Source organism: Colletotrichum lupini, chromosome 7 (genome assembly GCF_023278565.1).
Source record: "Colletotrichum lupini chromosome 7, complete sequence".
Taxonomy (NCBI): domain Eukaryota; kingdom Fungi; phylum Ascomycota; class Sordariomycetes; order Glomerellales; family Glomerellaceae; genus Colletotrichum; species Colletotrichum lupini.
In genome coordinates this window covers 2,580,164-2,597,836 of record NC_064680.1, presented here as the reverse complement: position 1 = coordinate 2,597,836, position 17,673 = coordinate 2,580,164, and the positions used below count along the sequence as shown (strand labels likewise).

The window sequence follows — 17,673 nt, the reverse complement described above, 5'->3', positions numbered from 1 at the left end:
ACTCCGCGATTAGTAAGTATAGGTCGTATATAAAAGTAATTATTAATAGTTAATTAATATAAAAATCGTAGTAAATAGCCTACTAATAGGTACCCAATTTTACGAGCCTATATAATAGCTTAAGTACTTTAATAATCGTACTTTCTAAGTACTTACTAGCTATTTTCTTCGGTAAATAGGCTAGGATTTTCCTTATGAGCCCTATAGCCGATTAAGTATAAGCTTAGGTAATATTACGGCTCTAATTCTTATATCCCTTCTTCCATAGCGATGCTATTATTATTATTATTAATCGTTAGTTATAGTGCTATATAGTAGGCGATTATATAAGTAGCGTCGCTTTTTTAACGTTACCGTACCCCTAAATTACGTATCTAGACTTCTCGTACGGCTAGGGTGTTCTTTTCCCTTTAATCTTACGAACTATTTATAATTTAAATATATAGAGGTTTATATATTTTTTTAGGTTATATAGGATAAATTAATAAACCCCTCGATCGTAAAGAGTATCTATTTCGATAAGATCTAATCTCTTATATAGCTTTTTAGTAATTATAATTATACTTTCTTTACGTAGTTTAACTATTAGCTCGAAATCGGCTTTCTCTTTTACTATATAAAAAGTATTAATTACCTTGTTATTAATAATAAATTACCGCGTTAGGGCTTACCGTTATAGTCTTTTGCAACGTCTTATTAGTAATATTAATACCCTTTTAGCAATTTCCTCTTCCTCGTCGTCTATTAGTACTACTACGACGATTTCGTTAAGGATAATTTCCTATATCTTTACTACGGGTTATATAGTTTCCCCTAGCTCTTCTTCTCTTTATAAGTTAGAAATTACCTCGTTAGGATCTATATAGTACGGTCTAACTACTATAATTAATACTTCGAGTAGCTAGTTACGATCTCTCGTAACTATATAAAAGCGCTCGTTAACGGAAATTAACTTATATAGCCCAGTCTATTATTAAGTAATTTCGCGCTATATTTATATATCTAAATTTAGTAATATATCTAGATTATCCCCTATATCGGGCCCATTGCGCGTAGTAATTACCTTATTAACTTACTTTTTTATACTTACTTTACGCAGTGCCCGTATTACTTTTTTAATTACTTAGGCTCGTTAGCTTATACTTAGTAATAATAGCGAGGCTAAGGTCGTTCTTAGATATACTCTAAATACTAATAGCGTTAGTATAAGTCCGTTAGGCCCTATAGTATCGTTATAGTATTTAAGTACTATTTAGAGGCATTCGTCGTTAATAAAATCCGGATTTTCCTTTTTAATAATTCTAAACGCCCTTTTTAACTATTAGTATGCCCTTTTTACCTTTCTAATACTATAGTACGCTTTAATAGGTACGACTTTTAGCTATATACCGTAGGCCGTCGTATTATCCTTAAATTCTACCGATTTAAAGCTAGTATTAGTATCGGTTCTAATACCGTCTAGCGGTCCCTAGTATATATCGATCTAGCTTTTTCGTAGGGCTACTTATACTATCTTTATTTATAAATCCTAGAGGAATTACCCTACTTAAAAAGATATAGCTACGTCGATTATATATAATACTAACTAACTATTTAAATAGAAAATATCGATAACGATTTCCTAGTTAAAATTAAGCTTATTACGCAATTTAAACTTAAATTTACGTAGGCTCTGCGCATTTATTTAGTATTAATAATATACTTTTATTAACTACTCTAGCGCCCCTATTTCGATATTATTATTACTTAATTATTTTAAGAGGTTATATAGCTTCGTAACCGATAGGTACCCGAATCTCTAATATAGTCTTCTAAGCTTACTTTTTATTAAATAATTAATTAACTTCGTATCGTTAATAAGCTTTATAAACGTATACCCTTATTGTCGTTTAACTATCTCGAAGTACTTATTATTAAAGATTTTATTCTTCGTATTATTAAATATAATACCTAGTCGATCTATATCTTTTAAATATAAGAGAAATAGGGTATTAATAGGCAAAATATAGAAAGTTATCGTTCCGAAGTGCGTCTTTACTTTTATTATACCTAGGGCGACGATTTCCTTACCTAGACCGAAACTAATCCTCGTAATACTTACCGTCGACGTATTAAGTATTATTAATACGATCTTTTATAGTACTTAGAATTACCCTTTTTTTCTAATTAACTATTATAATACCTTAGTATTTAGGATAATCCTATAGAAATTATCTAGGCCGTACTTTTCGCTCGTATAGAATACTTATACGAGCTTAGTATTCGAGGGATCTAAGTAATATAAAAAGGACCCCTCTAGTTACCCTTAGATTTACTTAGTATTATATTCTTTTTTTTAAATATTAAAAAAGATAGTATTTTCTCCTTAATCGTTAAGAGAATAGGCTTCGGCCCTATTAGATTCGCCTTTTTAACTATCTCTATATCCGTTATTTAAAGGACCTTCTCTTACTATTTATAAATAAAAGCCTACTTATTAAGAGCTTTTACTACCCTCTATTCGTTTAGCCTTATATATCCTCTAGAGGCTAACGGGGTAAAAAAAGAGTAATTAATATTATTAATTTCGTTATAATCTAATTCGTTAGTATAAGGGGTAAGATCTTCTTTATTTTCCGAATCTCCTATAGGGGGTATATACTTTAGGCCGCTATTTTAGCTACTATCGCTAGGTTCCGTACCCCCGGATCTACTTTTATATATAACGAGGAATTAGGTAAACTAACGAGGGCTAGTTCTATTATTTACTACCCTCGACTTTCTATACTATTCGTACGATTTAGTATACTCTTTTTTAGAGTAATTATTTAACTAATATTTATCCTTTTTATAAATATAGTATTACTTCTTTTATTACCTTACCCGTAAGTTAAATCTCTACTTATTTAATAAATCTAGGCCTCCTTACTAGCGATTACCGTATCTAGCCTCTTTTTTTTTTTATTATACGTTCGATTAACTTAATATTATTAATAAGGGCCGTCGTATACCTAGAGGTAGGTTTAGTATAGTATTCTCGCCTTAATATTAAAACTAGATCTTAGCCTCGAGTAGAGCGTTTCGTAGTCTTTAAGTACCTAGTATAAGGTAATCTTTACCTCTAGTATACGCTAAACTATAGTATAAAAATATCCGACTTTCCGCTCGTTTATCCCCTTATTTAGCTAGGTTTTTGCTAGCTTATCGATTCGATTAATAAGCTTTTTAAGGATCTTTATTCGCAATTTACCCTCTATTATCCTAGTTATAGATATAAAAAAAATCGCTCGTAGCTTAAATAGGAGCTCTAGGTTCTTATTATAAGTCTTAAAGCGGCTTCGGATTACGTTAATTATACTAAAAAAGTCGTTTTAATCGAGATTACGCACCGCTTTATAATAATAATTAGAGGCTTTATTTATAAGTACGATATTAATTACCGAATAGTACTAGTGTTCCCTAATTCTAACTTTTTTATAATAATCGTAAAATATCGTTAAGGTTTCTTATAAGACCTTATATTTCCCCCCAGAGTACAATTTCTCTTTTAGGAAGATCTTTTTAAGGTCTATAAATTACCTCGTATTTACTACTAGATTTTTAATATTTATATATAAACCCTGCGTCGCTACGTACTATTAATAACTTCGGGTCGTCTACCTTCTTTCTTATTAGCTAATTAGCGCCGAATTTCGTATTAATAGTAGTAATAAGTTATAAATCGAAATAAGTAGAATTATTAATTATCGTACTTCTAGTACTATATTTTATCCCGGTATATCCTTTTGCGATAATAGATTTCCGTTAGTAATTATAGGGAGGAAATCTAAGTCGTTTACCCTTTTTCTAAATTCGTTAAAGTAATTATACGCTCTATTAACCTATACCTAGTTCTATAGTACGAATTCCTCCTTTATAATTATCGCTATTAGTATTTTATATAGCTCTCGCGATTATAATTGCGCTAGTAATACCCCTCGCCCATAAAGGAATCTATTAACTACTTTTATAATTCCTAGGCTTGCGCTTACGAACTATTTATTTAGTTAGTAGTTAAGGTTATTTATAATTTTATAAAATAGGGGTTACCCCTATAGCCCTTTTTTTTTATAAACCTTAGTTAAATAGATTAATACCGCGTTAATTTACTCACCGTTAGGCTAATTCGCAATTCTATATATCCACGTCCCCTAATAGTCTAGGTTAATATTTACTTACTTATAAAGAATTAGGATTTTATTTAAGATCGGGTTTCGTTCTCTTTTTCTTTACTCTAACTTGCTAAGGGTCGTACTCTAGCTTATACCTATATTAGTAATTATTAGCGTATTTAATCTTAATAAGGATATATTTAATCTACGCGCGGGTCGTAGTAAATCCGTACTTTTACTACTTAACGAATTTATTAAGGTCTAAGAGATTCCCGCTTCCTCTCGCCGTCTCGTTACTACTCTCGTTTTTATTATTTTTAGTAATTATTATTACTTTTCTAAATCGCTAGCTATCGTACTTATTAAGATCCTCCTTTTCGTTTAGTAAAAAAGGGTAGGTTTTAATAGTTCTTTTTAATAATAATAGTAGTAGACGTTTATATTACTATAAGAAGATATAATAATTAGTCTTAGGATCTTTACTAGTTACTAATTTCCGCTATCCTATATACTTTTAGCCTCCTAAGCCTCGTACTTTTTATAATCTCTAAATAGCTTCTTTAGTTAATTTCTAAGATCCGTAATACTCTTAGCTCGATACCGTTAGGACCTCTAAATCCCCTCCTCCCTCGTTAAACCGTCCCTTATATTATATTCTTAAATAATACCCGGGGGGTAGTTAAGGGAACTATAAAAAGGTCGTTTAGATCGCGGGCTTAAGGTCGTACCTATAAGATCCTTATAATAATAAACTTTCCTATATACTATAAATCTCTTAGTTTAATAACTCCTATAGGGTCACTTTTATTATTAAATAAGAATATTTACGTTTAAAAATCCCCTTTTTTAATCGCGTAGTGCTCTTTTATACTATACTTTTATTAATTTAACTAGTTAATTTTTAATTATAGGCCGGCTATAGAAAAATCGTTTAATAAAAAAGCTACTCGGGGCGATAGTAAAAGGCTAGTTACTTAAGTAGTTCCGTTAATTAACATAGTTTAATATAATAAATATCGACCTCTCGTAAGTAATAAAAGGCTATAATTACTTAATTCTGTATAGTATTCGAGAATTGCCTCTTTTTTTATTTATTTCTATAAGGTTAATTAGTACGAATCTCTTATCCTATATAGTATTAAAAGGTCGTCTTTTTTACGTAACGAGATACCTTACCGATTTATAATAATAGAGTTTAATTACTAATTAGTATTAGTATCTTTATTATAGGGTAGTTAGTTCGAACCGTAGTTAATAAAGAGATTAATTAAACTATATAAATATCTACGTAGTAAGTATAAAAAAGGAGGTTCTAACCGTAAGTTAGGCTGGCTACGATAATCGTAAATAGGGCCCCTAATTGGCCCCTGCGCAGTCGGCTGTATGCCGCGGTCGAATTGGACTTCCAATCCGACATCTATAAAGGTAGCCAACTCTTTTGTGATCTAGCGATACGATCTCAGCAAGGCAAACCTTCGTGTGCCATTGTCTTTGGCTCCTCAACTGCTGGAGGCGCCTATCATCCTGCGCTTTCTGATTACACCATTTTCGTGGAGAATCAGGCTCAAGTGTTTCTGGGAGGACCTCCACTAGTGAAGATGGCCACTTCCGAGGTGGTCACTGCCGAAGAGCTGGGCGGGGCCAAGATTCATGCATCAACAACCGGACTGGCTGATCAGATCGCGATGGACGAGTATGGAACTCTCGATCTTGCTTAGGTCTTCATCTAACTGACACCATTATGACAGGTTTGATGCTATTCAAAAAGCTCGCGAATGGGTTGCAACACTTCGCACCCCGGAGCCCAGTCGCCTACTCCCCAATACGTCAGACCCTGTACCTCCTCGGTATTCTATCGATGATCTCCTCTATCTGGTGAACACCGACATTCGTAAACCATTCGACATGCGCGAGGTGTTGCTCCGACTTGTTGATGACTCCAGAATGGCTATCTTCAAGCCGAGCTACGGAACGAATATGCTGACGGCTTGGGCGGACATCCTCGGTAAGGAGCTGTTCATCACCCAATCACCTTTCACAAACAAGGTTCACTGATACATATACAATGAAGGGTTTCGTGCTGGCATTGTGGCGAACCAGACTCCTGTGATCCATCCACACGAGGCCCTCAAAGCCGCGCAGTTTATTCGGCTTTGCAACCAGGAGTAAGTCTCTTAAGCTCAGAGCTTTTCCTCGTTCTAGCTGACCCAGCTTTAGAAATACGCCAATCATTTTCCTCCACAATGTCACTGGCTTCATGGTAGGTACTAAAGCAGAGTGTTAGTATACACATAGGCAGGTCAGACCTTTTGGGTTGCGACTAGGTCAATAGGTCAGTATAGGTCTATTGCGTGTGTATAGGAGGGGAAGATCGTGGGCAGAGCCCGCGGTCCCTCAGTAGGTATAGGTAGGTAGAAGGGTCCGTCTGCACGGGCCCAGACTGCCTACCTACTACCCCTACCTAACTACCTAATAGGGCCCCTTTTTTACCTCGTAATCTAATATTAGCAATCTTTTACTTTTATAATAAAAAAGGCTAGAATAGGGACTAGGTCCCCCGCTAATAAGAACTAGTAGTAAAATCTATAGTTAATTCTCTATTTAAAAATACCTAAAGCCGTATACTAAAATTTTAGTATAGCTTCTGTTATAATTATTTATATAAAAATTTTAGTATCCCCTCTTTTTAATTACTTTTTAATCCTCTAATATATATAATCTATATACCTAAACTCCTCGGAAATCGTTAAATTTAGCGTAATTAAAAAAGAGCTTTTTATTAGTTTAATTATGCCCTAAATACGTACGTTTCTTTCTAAGCTAAAGCCCGAGAGGTATATACGTTCGCTAAATAACTTACTACCTATAGTATATTACTATTTTAATTACGTATTACCTATTTTTCTATCTTAACTATAATAATTCCTTTATTAACGAATTGTTCGAGGGACTTATTTAATATACTCTTTATAAACCCGTTAGCTAGGTTATCGTTATTACTAATCTAACGGATCTTATAGAGCTCGTAGCGTTTATATAATTACCTAAGTACTATAATATTTATTATAAGGCGCTTTTCTTTTATAATACTTAGCTTAATAAAGTATTTATATAGTAAGTATAAATCTATATAAACTATAGTAGGGATCTTTAGAACATTAAGTTATTTAGTAATAAGGTCTAAAGTAATTAAAATAGTATAAGTAACGTTAATACTTATAATTATTCCGTAAACCTCTAATACTAATACGCTCTAAGTAATCCTTTTACTCTTCGTAGAGCTATAGTAAATAATATTATTATTAATTATAAAGCTCTCGTTAGTCTATCTAGCACGTATAGCTTTAACGAGGTAATGCGGGATATTCTTATATAGAATATGAAAAGTGAATATTCATATAGAAGCAAGAATATATGAATATAGGGGAAATAAGCGTATATAAAAGAGGTTTTTGTAATAAAGAGAGTAATATAGTTGAATTACTATATGAGAAGTTGCTTGCTTAACGAAAGGTCTAGGTAGGCAAATACACGCCTACATATAGGCATAAAAACCTCCTACTAGAATATTCCATTGCTTATTAATTATGATATAATTAATAAGCATATACGTAAGTGAATGCGTAATCGTAGTACGTAATTCCGCCTCGAGTAAATTCCAGATTATTCAGTTATCTTCCAGTACTTTCCACTGCTCACGTAAGCTTATATAAGCAGTATTGCTTACATAATCAATACCTATAATAATCTACAGAAATCGTAGATTAATATGGTATATAGTTTGCTTACGTAATATTGATAATAAGGCGAATAATAAGGTAAACAAAGTTACCTTCGTAACACTCCCTCTTTTGCCTTATTAGCTATGTTGAAATAGCTAACCAAGTACCCTAGAGTAGATTTCTAGTACCCTAGAATAGTTTTTTGGTACCCTAGAACAATCTTTTGGTACCCTAGAGTATTTTCCTTAAAGTATTCATAAAAATATAAGGAAAATAAATACCTATATTAGGGGTATAATATAGGTTAAATAGGGTTATTAGGATCGTTTAAGCCTATTAGCTTAACGAATTCCTTATGTTTAACCCGAGGTAAGGGTTTTGTTAACCCATCGGCAGGCATTATAGTAGAAGGGAGATATTCTACTTTAATATTCCCTTTTTCTACTTCCTGTCGAGTATAATAATAATATAGGGCAGTATGCTTAGTCCTTTGGTGATATTCAGGATTATAAGCAAGAGATAATGCCCCATTATTATCGGTTTTAATAGTAATAGGTTTAACTTGATAACCTATTTCCGATAATAAATTCTGAAGCCAAATAGCTTCCCGAATAGCTTCCTGAAGTCCATTAAATTCAGCCTCTGTAGTAGAAAGTGCTATAGTAGACTGTTTTTTAGACTTCCAGCTAATCGGACCTCCATTTAGTGTAAATAAGTACCCAGAAGTTGATTTTCTAGTACTTTTACACCCGGCCCAGTTAGAATCAGTATAGCCTACTAATTCTACAGGCCCAATATTACCATTATAGGTAATATTATAGTGAATAGTGCCACTAAGGTATCTATAAATACCTTTTACTACCTTAAGTAGGTAAATAGTGGGCTTATGGAGGTATTGGGAGACGAAAGAGACTGAAAAAGCTAAATCAGCCCTAGTCACAACCATAGCGTACATTAAAGATCCTACTAGGTGCTGGTAGGTCTTTAATAGCTCTTTTGAAGGTAAATAGTCATCTTTTTCGTTCCCTAAATCACTATTTAATATACCCGGATTTATAGGTATATTAGTGATTTTAGCTTTGGAAAAATCATTATTATTAAGAATTTCCTTAATATAATGACTTTGAGAGAGAGAAATAGTCTTATTAGACCGATTTCTAGTAATTTTGACGCCTAGGAAATTCGAGGCTTCGCCTAGGTCTTTAATATCGATATATTTCGATATTTTACCCTTAATTTCCTCTATATATTTAATATTTTTATTAAATATAAGGAAATCATCGACGTGGGTAACAATAAAAGCAGGATTTTTGAAATCCTGGTTGAAATAGGTAGCCTCATCGGATTTTAGAGGTAAAAAGCCTATTTTATTAAAAATAGACTTCAGCTTTAGTTGCCATTGTCTAGGGCTTTGTTTGAGCCCATATAAGGCTTTTAAAAGCTGTAATAACTGATTTTTTGATTTATCCCAATTTATAGTATTTAAATTAGGGTATTTTTCAAAAAATTCAGTTAAAGGTATATTAGAAGGGTCTATATATACCTCTTCTAATAAATCCCCATTTAAAAAGGCACCAATAACGTCAATTTGGTGTATATGCCAGTTTAAAGGGGCAGATAGGGCTATAAGTACCCTATAGGTAGTAGGATTACTTCCAGAAGCAAAAGTTTGGAAATAATCGACTCCATACTGTTGTTCGAAGCCTCTAACTACTAATCGGGCCTTATATTTATCAATATTACCAGTATTAATATTGATTTTTCGTTTAAAGACCCATCTAGTAGATAGTGGATTTTTATTAGCTTTATAGACCTTATTTGGGTCTATAGCTAATAAAGTACCCTTTTTAATAATAACCTCTAGCTCAGAATATATAGCTTTTAACCATTCTGATTTTTCTGAGCTATTTAGAGCCTGTTTTAGTGTATTAGGCTCTGGAGGTAGGGTAATACTCTGAGTAAAATCTTTATATTTAGATTTTTCTTCCTCAGATAATTTGGGAATTAATACCTCTATTTTAGAAGGTATTTCCTGAATATCTTCGATTTTATCAAAAATTTTAGAATATAAAGGAGGATTTACGCTTTCTACCCCCTCTATTCTATTATTTTGAATAAATCGAATATGCGAAGTCCGTAATAATCGAGATCGAAAAGGATTAGAAGGGCAATATATAACATATATATTATTACCTTCTTTTCCTAAATATATACCATTTTGAGTATAGGTATACATTTTATTCGAAGTGACTCGCTTTTGAGTAGGGTAATAAATAAGTACCCTAGAGCCGATTTTTCTTAGATTAGATAAATCCGGCTTATTATTTCTTTTTGGGAAGAAATAATCGAGAAAAGCCTCCATAGGGGTCTTTTCAAGGCGTATATTAGCGGTAAAATTAACTAATTTAGTTAATTCTTTCAAAATTACGTCCCATAAATATAGGGGTAATTTCTCTGCTAATAAAATAGTTCTAGCCTTTTCGATAAGGGCCCTATTAGTCCTTTCGGCTATACCATTTTGCTCGGGCGTATAGGGCGTGGAAGGCTCTAAAATAATGCCTTTTTCGTTAATATAGGGTAATAATTCCCCTATATTGAATTCCGTACCATTATCTAAGCGTATATACTTAGGGTAGGAATTAAACTGGTTAAAATAAAATTCCAGTTTGTTTTTGAGAATATTAATTATATTCTCTTTGGTTTTTGAGAATTCAACATCTCGAAAACCAGTAAAATCATCCGTAAACGGAATAGCGTAATTATTTCCACTAATAGTAGTAGGGGTAATTTTAACTGTATCAATACAGACCCTTTCTAGTGGAAATAATGCCCGATTATAGTTAATTTTAGGCTGTTGCCTAGTTAACTTAGCTGTAGTACAGCTCGGGCAATTTAGGTCTTTTTCCTTTAATTTGTCTAAAGGAATTCCCTTAGTTATTTTCGCAGTTTTTAATAAATAAGGGTAAGAAGGATGACCTAATTTTTCGTGCCATTCCTGGGTGATTGAATAGGCCTGATTATCTGAATTTTCAGATAAATAATCAGTATTTTTCTCTATATTACTATTATTAATAGTAATATTATGAAGAGAATTTTGAATGGATTCTAAAATATTTTTTAGATCCAAATACTGATTTTTAGGGTCCAAATCGTTTTGTTGGTACCCTGTAGTAGGCCTTCGATTTTTCCAAGCAATATTAAGGAAAAATCCATGCCTTTTGAAATCCAAATAAGCAAATACATTGCCCTCAGAATCCACTAAATAATTCTTTTCAATATATCCACCATTTTTGTAGTGTAATATACCTGAAAAGATATTAAGTGGGAATTCTGGAATATATAAGGTATTTTTTAACCTTATAGGTATAATTTTACCCCGTAAATAGATAGGTAAAATTAAGTCCCCAATACCCTGTGGGTAAACTGGGCCAGCTCCGGTTCGAATAGGGGGTAAATTGTCCCTATTATCGAAATTTTCGAATAAATCCATACTATTAGTAATATGGACTGTTGAACCCGTATCATACAACCACCTTTCAGTTGTATTTGTGCCCATATTAGCCGAATTATTGGTATTTTCTCCCGAAAGGCCCAAATTATCATTTGGAGTCGAGTTGGGTAATATATGAGGGAGAAAAGGTTGATAATTTTCATCAAGTGGGTCTATGGTATAGTGGTCGGAACCACTAACCATATAATTCCTTGATTGTAAGGGCTGAGGGTTCAAATCTCCATGTGGGCGTTGGTTTTTCGTAAAAAGATTGGGCTGGTTTGGTTGGTTTCGGGGCTGGTTTCGGGGTTGGTTTGGTTTGGGTTGATATGAGGGCTTATTTGAGGGCTTATTTGGGTAATTTGAGGGCTTATTTGGGTTGGTATTTGGGTTGGTATTTTGCTTATAATAAGTCTTAGACTTATTATACTTATTTCGAGAGTATTTATTACTCTTAATAGTATTACTAGACATAGGAGTATCGATTTCTCTCCTATTTTCGTCTAATATATCCGTAATAAGAGCCTCTAAAGTAGGGGGCTCTTTAAGTCTTAAATTAGACCTTTGACGATCAGCCCAAATCGGAAAGATATTAGTTAGGGCTGATATAAAGACCGTTTTTTGGTCTATATCCTCAATAATAGCTCCTACGCTTTTTAATTTGGAAATATAGCTTTTAAATGAGCTAATAAACTCATTTAAGCTATTAAAATGCTCCAATCTAATAGCGTGGAATTCGAGGTATAATTGTTGACGTAGAACTGGTCCTGTACCCTCATAGGATGCTTTAAGGGTATTAAGAGCCTCTTTTGGATCAATTTGATCAAAAATAAGTGAAAGAGGCTCAGGTTGAATATTTTGCCTTATTAATAATAAGGATTGGGTTTTTTGCTCTTCAGTAATATTTTCATATTCGTTTTCAACTTCGAAATAGGTATTTAATTTCAAAAGTCGAAGATAAATATGAAGAGTAGAAAGCCAAGTAGTCCAATTTTGACTACCTTTTAGGCGTTGATTTTCAGGCATAAGGCAGCCTGTAATTGCCTTGATAATATCCGCCATTATATATATTTTAGAATATATATAATATAAATATATACTAGTATTGTTCCTAGTATAAATAAGCTTACTTTAAGCTTAGAATTCAAGCTTGTTTTTAAGCTTGAAAATAGACTTATTTTAAGTCTAAAAATATATATAAGAAAAAGTCTATTTTGACTTCTTTTTCTTATAAATAGATATTTAATAAAAGTAAGTATATAGTATAAAAAGGACTTACACTTCGTCTGCCTTTTTATATATATAAATCCTTTATTAAATATAAAGGTCGATTTCGAATTTTCGAATTCGAAAAAGTGATTTTGGGCGGAGTAAGATATCTCAATATATGAATATGCATATACCGGATAAAGGCATATACCTAAATGATAATAGGTATGATATAGGTAAATAAAAATAGAAGAGCTCGGATAAGTGAATAATATTCACTTAAGTAAATAAAACCTCAGTTATATAATAACTGGGCTCATAACCTCTAGCACGTATAGCTTTAACGAGGTAATGCGGGATATTCTTATATAGAATATGAAAAGTGAATATTCATATAGAAGCAAGAATATATGAATATAGGGGAAATAAGCGTATATAAAAGAGGTTTTTGTAATAAAGAGAGTAATATAGTTGAATTACTATATGAGAAGTTGCTTGCTTAACGAAAGGTCTAGGTAGGCAAATACACGCCTACATATAGGCATAAAAACCTCCTACTAGAATATTCCATTGCTTATTAATTATGATATAATTAATAAGCATATACGTAAGTGAATGCGTAATCGTAGTACGTAATTCCGCCTCGAGTAAATTCCAGATTATTCAGTTATCTTCCAGTACTTTCCACTGCTCACGTAAGCTTATATAAGCAGTATTGCTTACATAATCAATACCTATAATAATCTACAGAAATCGTAGATTAATATGGTATATAGTTTGCTTACGTAATATTGATAATAAGGCGAATAATAAGGTAAACAAAGTTACCTTCGTAACACTATTCTTTATTCGTAAGGATAATAATATAACCTAGCTATAAAATATAATTAGCGTTATTTATAAATAACCTATTTATAAAAATAAAGAGTTTAGCTATAATTAGATTTAATAGTACGAATATAAGCCCTCGGTCTAAGTAATTTATTTACTATTTAATATAATAGTTTAATATAGCGTAGTTAGTAAATAATAAATCTACTTAGTATTAAGTAATAAACGACGTATTAAAAGCTACTTCTAGTTAGTAAATTAATACGATATAAGCACCTTAAGCTCGCTACTTAACGAATTATTATTTAATATCTAATACTAAGGGGTTAACTTACTTAAGCTTCTTCTTTTAATTCTTCTATCTAAGCACTATATTAATACTTTTTAATAAGATAATCCCGTTATTAAAAATAAATAGCTCGTTAGCTAATAGTTATTACTTTAGTTTAGTTAGTAGCTTAGCGCGCTTAAGCTTAGTTTCTTCTTTGTAACTAAAAGTCTTATTTAATAATTTAATAATATTGTTAATTTATATACTAATAATATTAAATAATCCGCTTTCTCTTATTAAAACTAATAAGTATAAATCGAACGTAAATATTATTATTTAGAGTATCTTTAAATAATACTTACTATATATTACTTATTAATAAGTACTAGATTTTATAAGACCGTATAATAACTATATAATATATAAAACAGTACCCTTAGGGTATAAATAACAGATCCGAGCTAGTAATCGGGCAAAAACCTTATAATAAAGAGGTTAGCTTAATTATATATATACTTAAATAATATCTCATAGCTAAATAACATAGCCTTTTTAAATTAAGGTCGGGGCTAGGGTAAGGATTAGACGTTAACTAGTTTTTTAAATTATTAGTAATTATATAAAAATCTTTTTCTTCTCCTTATTATTATACCCTTATATAATTAAATAAGACTTTTTAATAAGGTTAAGTCCTAGGTTTTTAATCTCGTTAACGAATCGAGATTTAAATATCCTTATATCCCTATATTTAGGGCTAAGTTAAATAAATTTAATTACCCCTCTCTTTACTAGTCCTAAAAGCTCCTTATTAATAAATTTTATAAAAAGTACTCCTAGGGTAGTAATAATACCCTTATTACGGAGCTTAGTAACTAGCTTAAGATTTATTTCTTTTTTAAATATAAAGTAGGTCGTAGTTATAAAAGTATTACTATAGCCGCGCTATATTAATATTCTTTTAATCCTCTTATTTTATAATAAAGGGTCGTCGTTAATTATAATAATAATCTCGTTAAGGACTTCGTTTATAGTAGTATTATTATTAGTTAATTAATTAACCGCGGGGATTAATAAGTAGTTAATATACTTTATTATTATAATTAATAACTCGGGGTCGACCTTCTCTAAATATTAGGGTTTAATTATAATAGCTTAAAAGCTTATTAAGCTATGAGGTAATTTTACTATATAAATAGTACTATTTATTAAAACGAGCTTAAATAGGCCTTTCTATCCCTTACCTTCTCGCTAAACTTTAATATCTAACTATAATAATAAATTAATAATATAAGAGATATTTAGTCCGTTTCGAGTAGCTAGCGCCTCGCTCACTTACTTATTAATATAAAGTCTACGGACTTCCCTTATTACTTTTTTAACTACCTCTATATATTAAGTAATATTTAGTAATAATAAAAATTCGTTAGAAGTGCGTAAAAAAGCTCTAAAAACGAGGAGTATAAGAACGAGGCTATTTAAACTAACTATAATATTAATTACCTTAATTATAGCCTAAAGTATAGCCTCTGCGCTTATTAATAAGCACTTATTATAAATAATATTATATACCCTTTTAAATATTACGTAATATTTCTTAGCCTTACTAATACTATTATAAGCTTTAATAGGTACTTCCTTAACCTTAATAAATATAAATCTAGTAAAAGATTTAAACTCTATAGCGCTAAAGTTCTCATTAGTATTTATAATAATTTAATCTAATAAACTAAAATAGACGTCGATTTAATATAACTAAAGAGCCTCCTATATATACTTCGTAATTATATCCGCAAAGAACCTTACTACTTAAAAAGAAGTAGTAATATTAACGACGTAAAGTACTAGTTAATTAATACCCTTATAATTTATTAAATATATTACGTTAATTATAACTTTATAATTAAAATCGTAATTATCTTATAGGGTAAATTTAAATCGGCTAGAGGTAGTAGCGTTAAGTTAGTATTATTAACAAATCTTTATAAGCTTCTTAAGGGCTATAATCTCTATATCGTTACTAAACTACTAGAGTAGCTTTAGGAAACGAGGAACTAAAGGGTAGCTAAAGCGCTAATATAAGTAGTATAATTCGCCCTCTATTAAATAATTAATAATAGCTTTCTTATTATTAAGGAGCAAAAGCTAAGGGTATCCCTATTTATAAATAATAAGTACTATAATATCTCCCTTAATTAGTAAGTTATTAATATTATTAAAGTATATTCCTAGCTTATCTATATCCCTTAAGTAGTATAAAAAAGGAGTATTAATTAGTAAAATATAAAAAGTAATATTATTAAATAGGGTACTAACGACCGTAGATCTTAATAACCTTACGGGTTTATTATTATTAAATTAAATACCTACTTCGCTAGCTTTAGAAGTATTAAAAGTAACTTCGGGTCGTTACTATTATAATACAAGGAGTTAAGGGTAACCCGTAGTTAAGAATTCTATAGTATTAGTATTAAGTATAATACTTTAGAAGTCCCCTAATAAATACCTCCTATTTAATAAGAAAGAGGTCGCTAGTTCCGTAAGCTTAGTTAACTCGTTAATAGAGGTAATATTAATAAGGCTATATTCTATTACCTAAGTAGCGAGGATATTTATAAAGGTTCTACCGCTAGTAGTAGTTATAAGGTATATTATTAAAATCTAGACTTCGTCCTTATAATTATTTTTATAATTAAAATCGAGGCTATTAAAGTATTAAATTATAATATTATTATTATCGTTATCGTTATTAGTAGGGGCAGTTCCCTTATAAAAGGCGAGGAACTATAAGTATAAGCTTAGTATAAATCTCTTATTTCTTTCCTTACTATTTTTATACTTCTTATATACTTAACGTTACTCTTCCTCTAAGTACTTAGTTAACTAATAGCCGGTTTTATAATAAATAAAATACTTTTTATTAATAATACTGCGGCCGCGTTAATTCCGCTTATTAAATTAGGTCTCTCTATTAGAGCTACTATAAGTATAGTTAGTTTAATAAGTAGCGGGGACCTCTTTATTATAAATACTATTTTAGAAATACTACTACTACTTATTACGGTCGCGCTCTCTCTTTATAATATTAATTAAAATACTAAGTTAGTAATAAATATTAGTAAATATAGGTACCGGGTTAAGTATAATAAGTCTATATTTTAGTATACTACTTACGTAGTAAAAGAGTTAGTTACTTATATTAAAAATAGATCCCTAAGTAACTAGCGCCTCGTAAAGGATTATAATATAGTTAATTAGTACTTATAGAATTTATTAATTCGACTTACTTAGGTTCTTATAAATTATAAAATACTAATAAAGATTATAGAGCTTAGTAAAGTAGTTCTAATAGCTTATAAATAGCTCGAAGTATTCTTAAGTCCTTTAGTATATTATATTAAAACTAAGTAAGTTAGAGGTACTACTAAGTTAATTAAAATAAAAAGTTAACGTCCTTCCCTTAAGTATATTTAAGAAAGTACCGGAATAGTATTATTTACTAATTCTTACTTATTAATATAATACTTTAAAGATCCAAAGCTTTTTATTAAAAACATCGTACTTCTTACTATTATACTTATTTTTATTATTATAAAGCTTAGTAAAGTTAATTAATTAGCGGGTATTAGGTATAATATCGTCTTTAGTTTCTATATCGAAGTATAATATCTAACGGGGTAAATTTTATTATTAAGTAATAATAACTTTATTCTTTAGTTCTTCCTCTTTTTTTTTAAAAAAAAGTAGTAAGTTAGTTAATTAATAATAAGGCTAAGGTCGGAATTTTAATTACTAAGATTAAGTAAGTTAGGGTTATATAGATTCCTTTACTATTTCTTTAACTTATTAAATAAGATCGTTAGTATTTACTAGCTACGGGAGTAGTAAGTAAAAGAAATAAGGATCGTAATATAATATATTAAAATATTTAATATAACTATAATAAGCTATAATCTTTTTAAAAGTCTAAATAAGGAAATATTAAGTATTAAAGGCGTTAGTAATCTTTTTTATTATTTAATT

General features: G+C 30.6%; 3 protein-coding genes across 3 annotated transcripts; 1 reads left to right on the top strand and 2 right to left on the bottom strand.

Moving 5' to 3' along the window:
- Window positions 1–1,879: 1,879 nt before the first annotated feature.
- Window positions 1,880–2,092, bottom strand: CLUP02_13816 (uncharacterized protein; the record flags this gene model as incomplete). Its single annotated transcript, XM_049292753.1, has 1 exon — window positions 1,880–2,092. A coding segment is annotated over one exon (213 nt), but the record flags the coding sequence as incomplete, so codon positions are not given.
- A 3,414-nt stretch (window positions 2,093–5,506) lies between these two features.
- Window positions 5,507–6,414, top strand: CLUP02_13815 (carboxyl transferase; the record flags this gene model as incomplete). Its single annotated transcript, XM_049292752.1, has 4 exons — window positions 5,507–5,823; window positions 5,879–6,135; window positions 6,202–6,295; window positions 6,348–6,414. Coding segments are annotated over 4 exons (735 nt in total), but the record flags the coding sequence as incomplete, so codon positions are not given.
- A 9,393-nt stretch (window positions 6,415–15,807) lies between these two features.
- Window positions 15,808–16,008, bottom strand: CLUP02_13814 (uncharacterized protein; the record flags this gene model as incomplete). Its single annotated transcript, XM_049292751.1, has 1 exon — window positions 15,808–16,008. A coding segment is annotated over one exon (201 nt), but the record flags the coding sequence as incomplete, so codon positions are not given.
- Window positions 16,009–17,673: the final 1,665 nt, after the last annotated feature.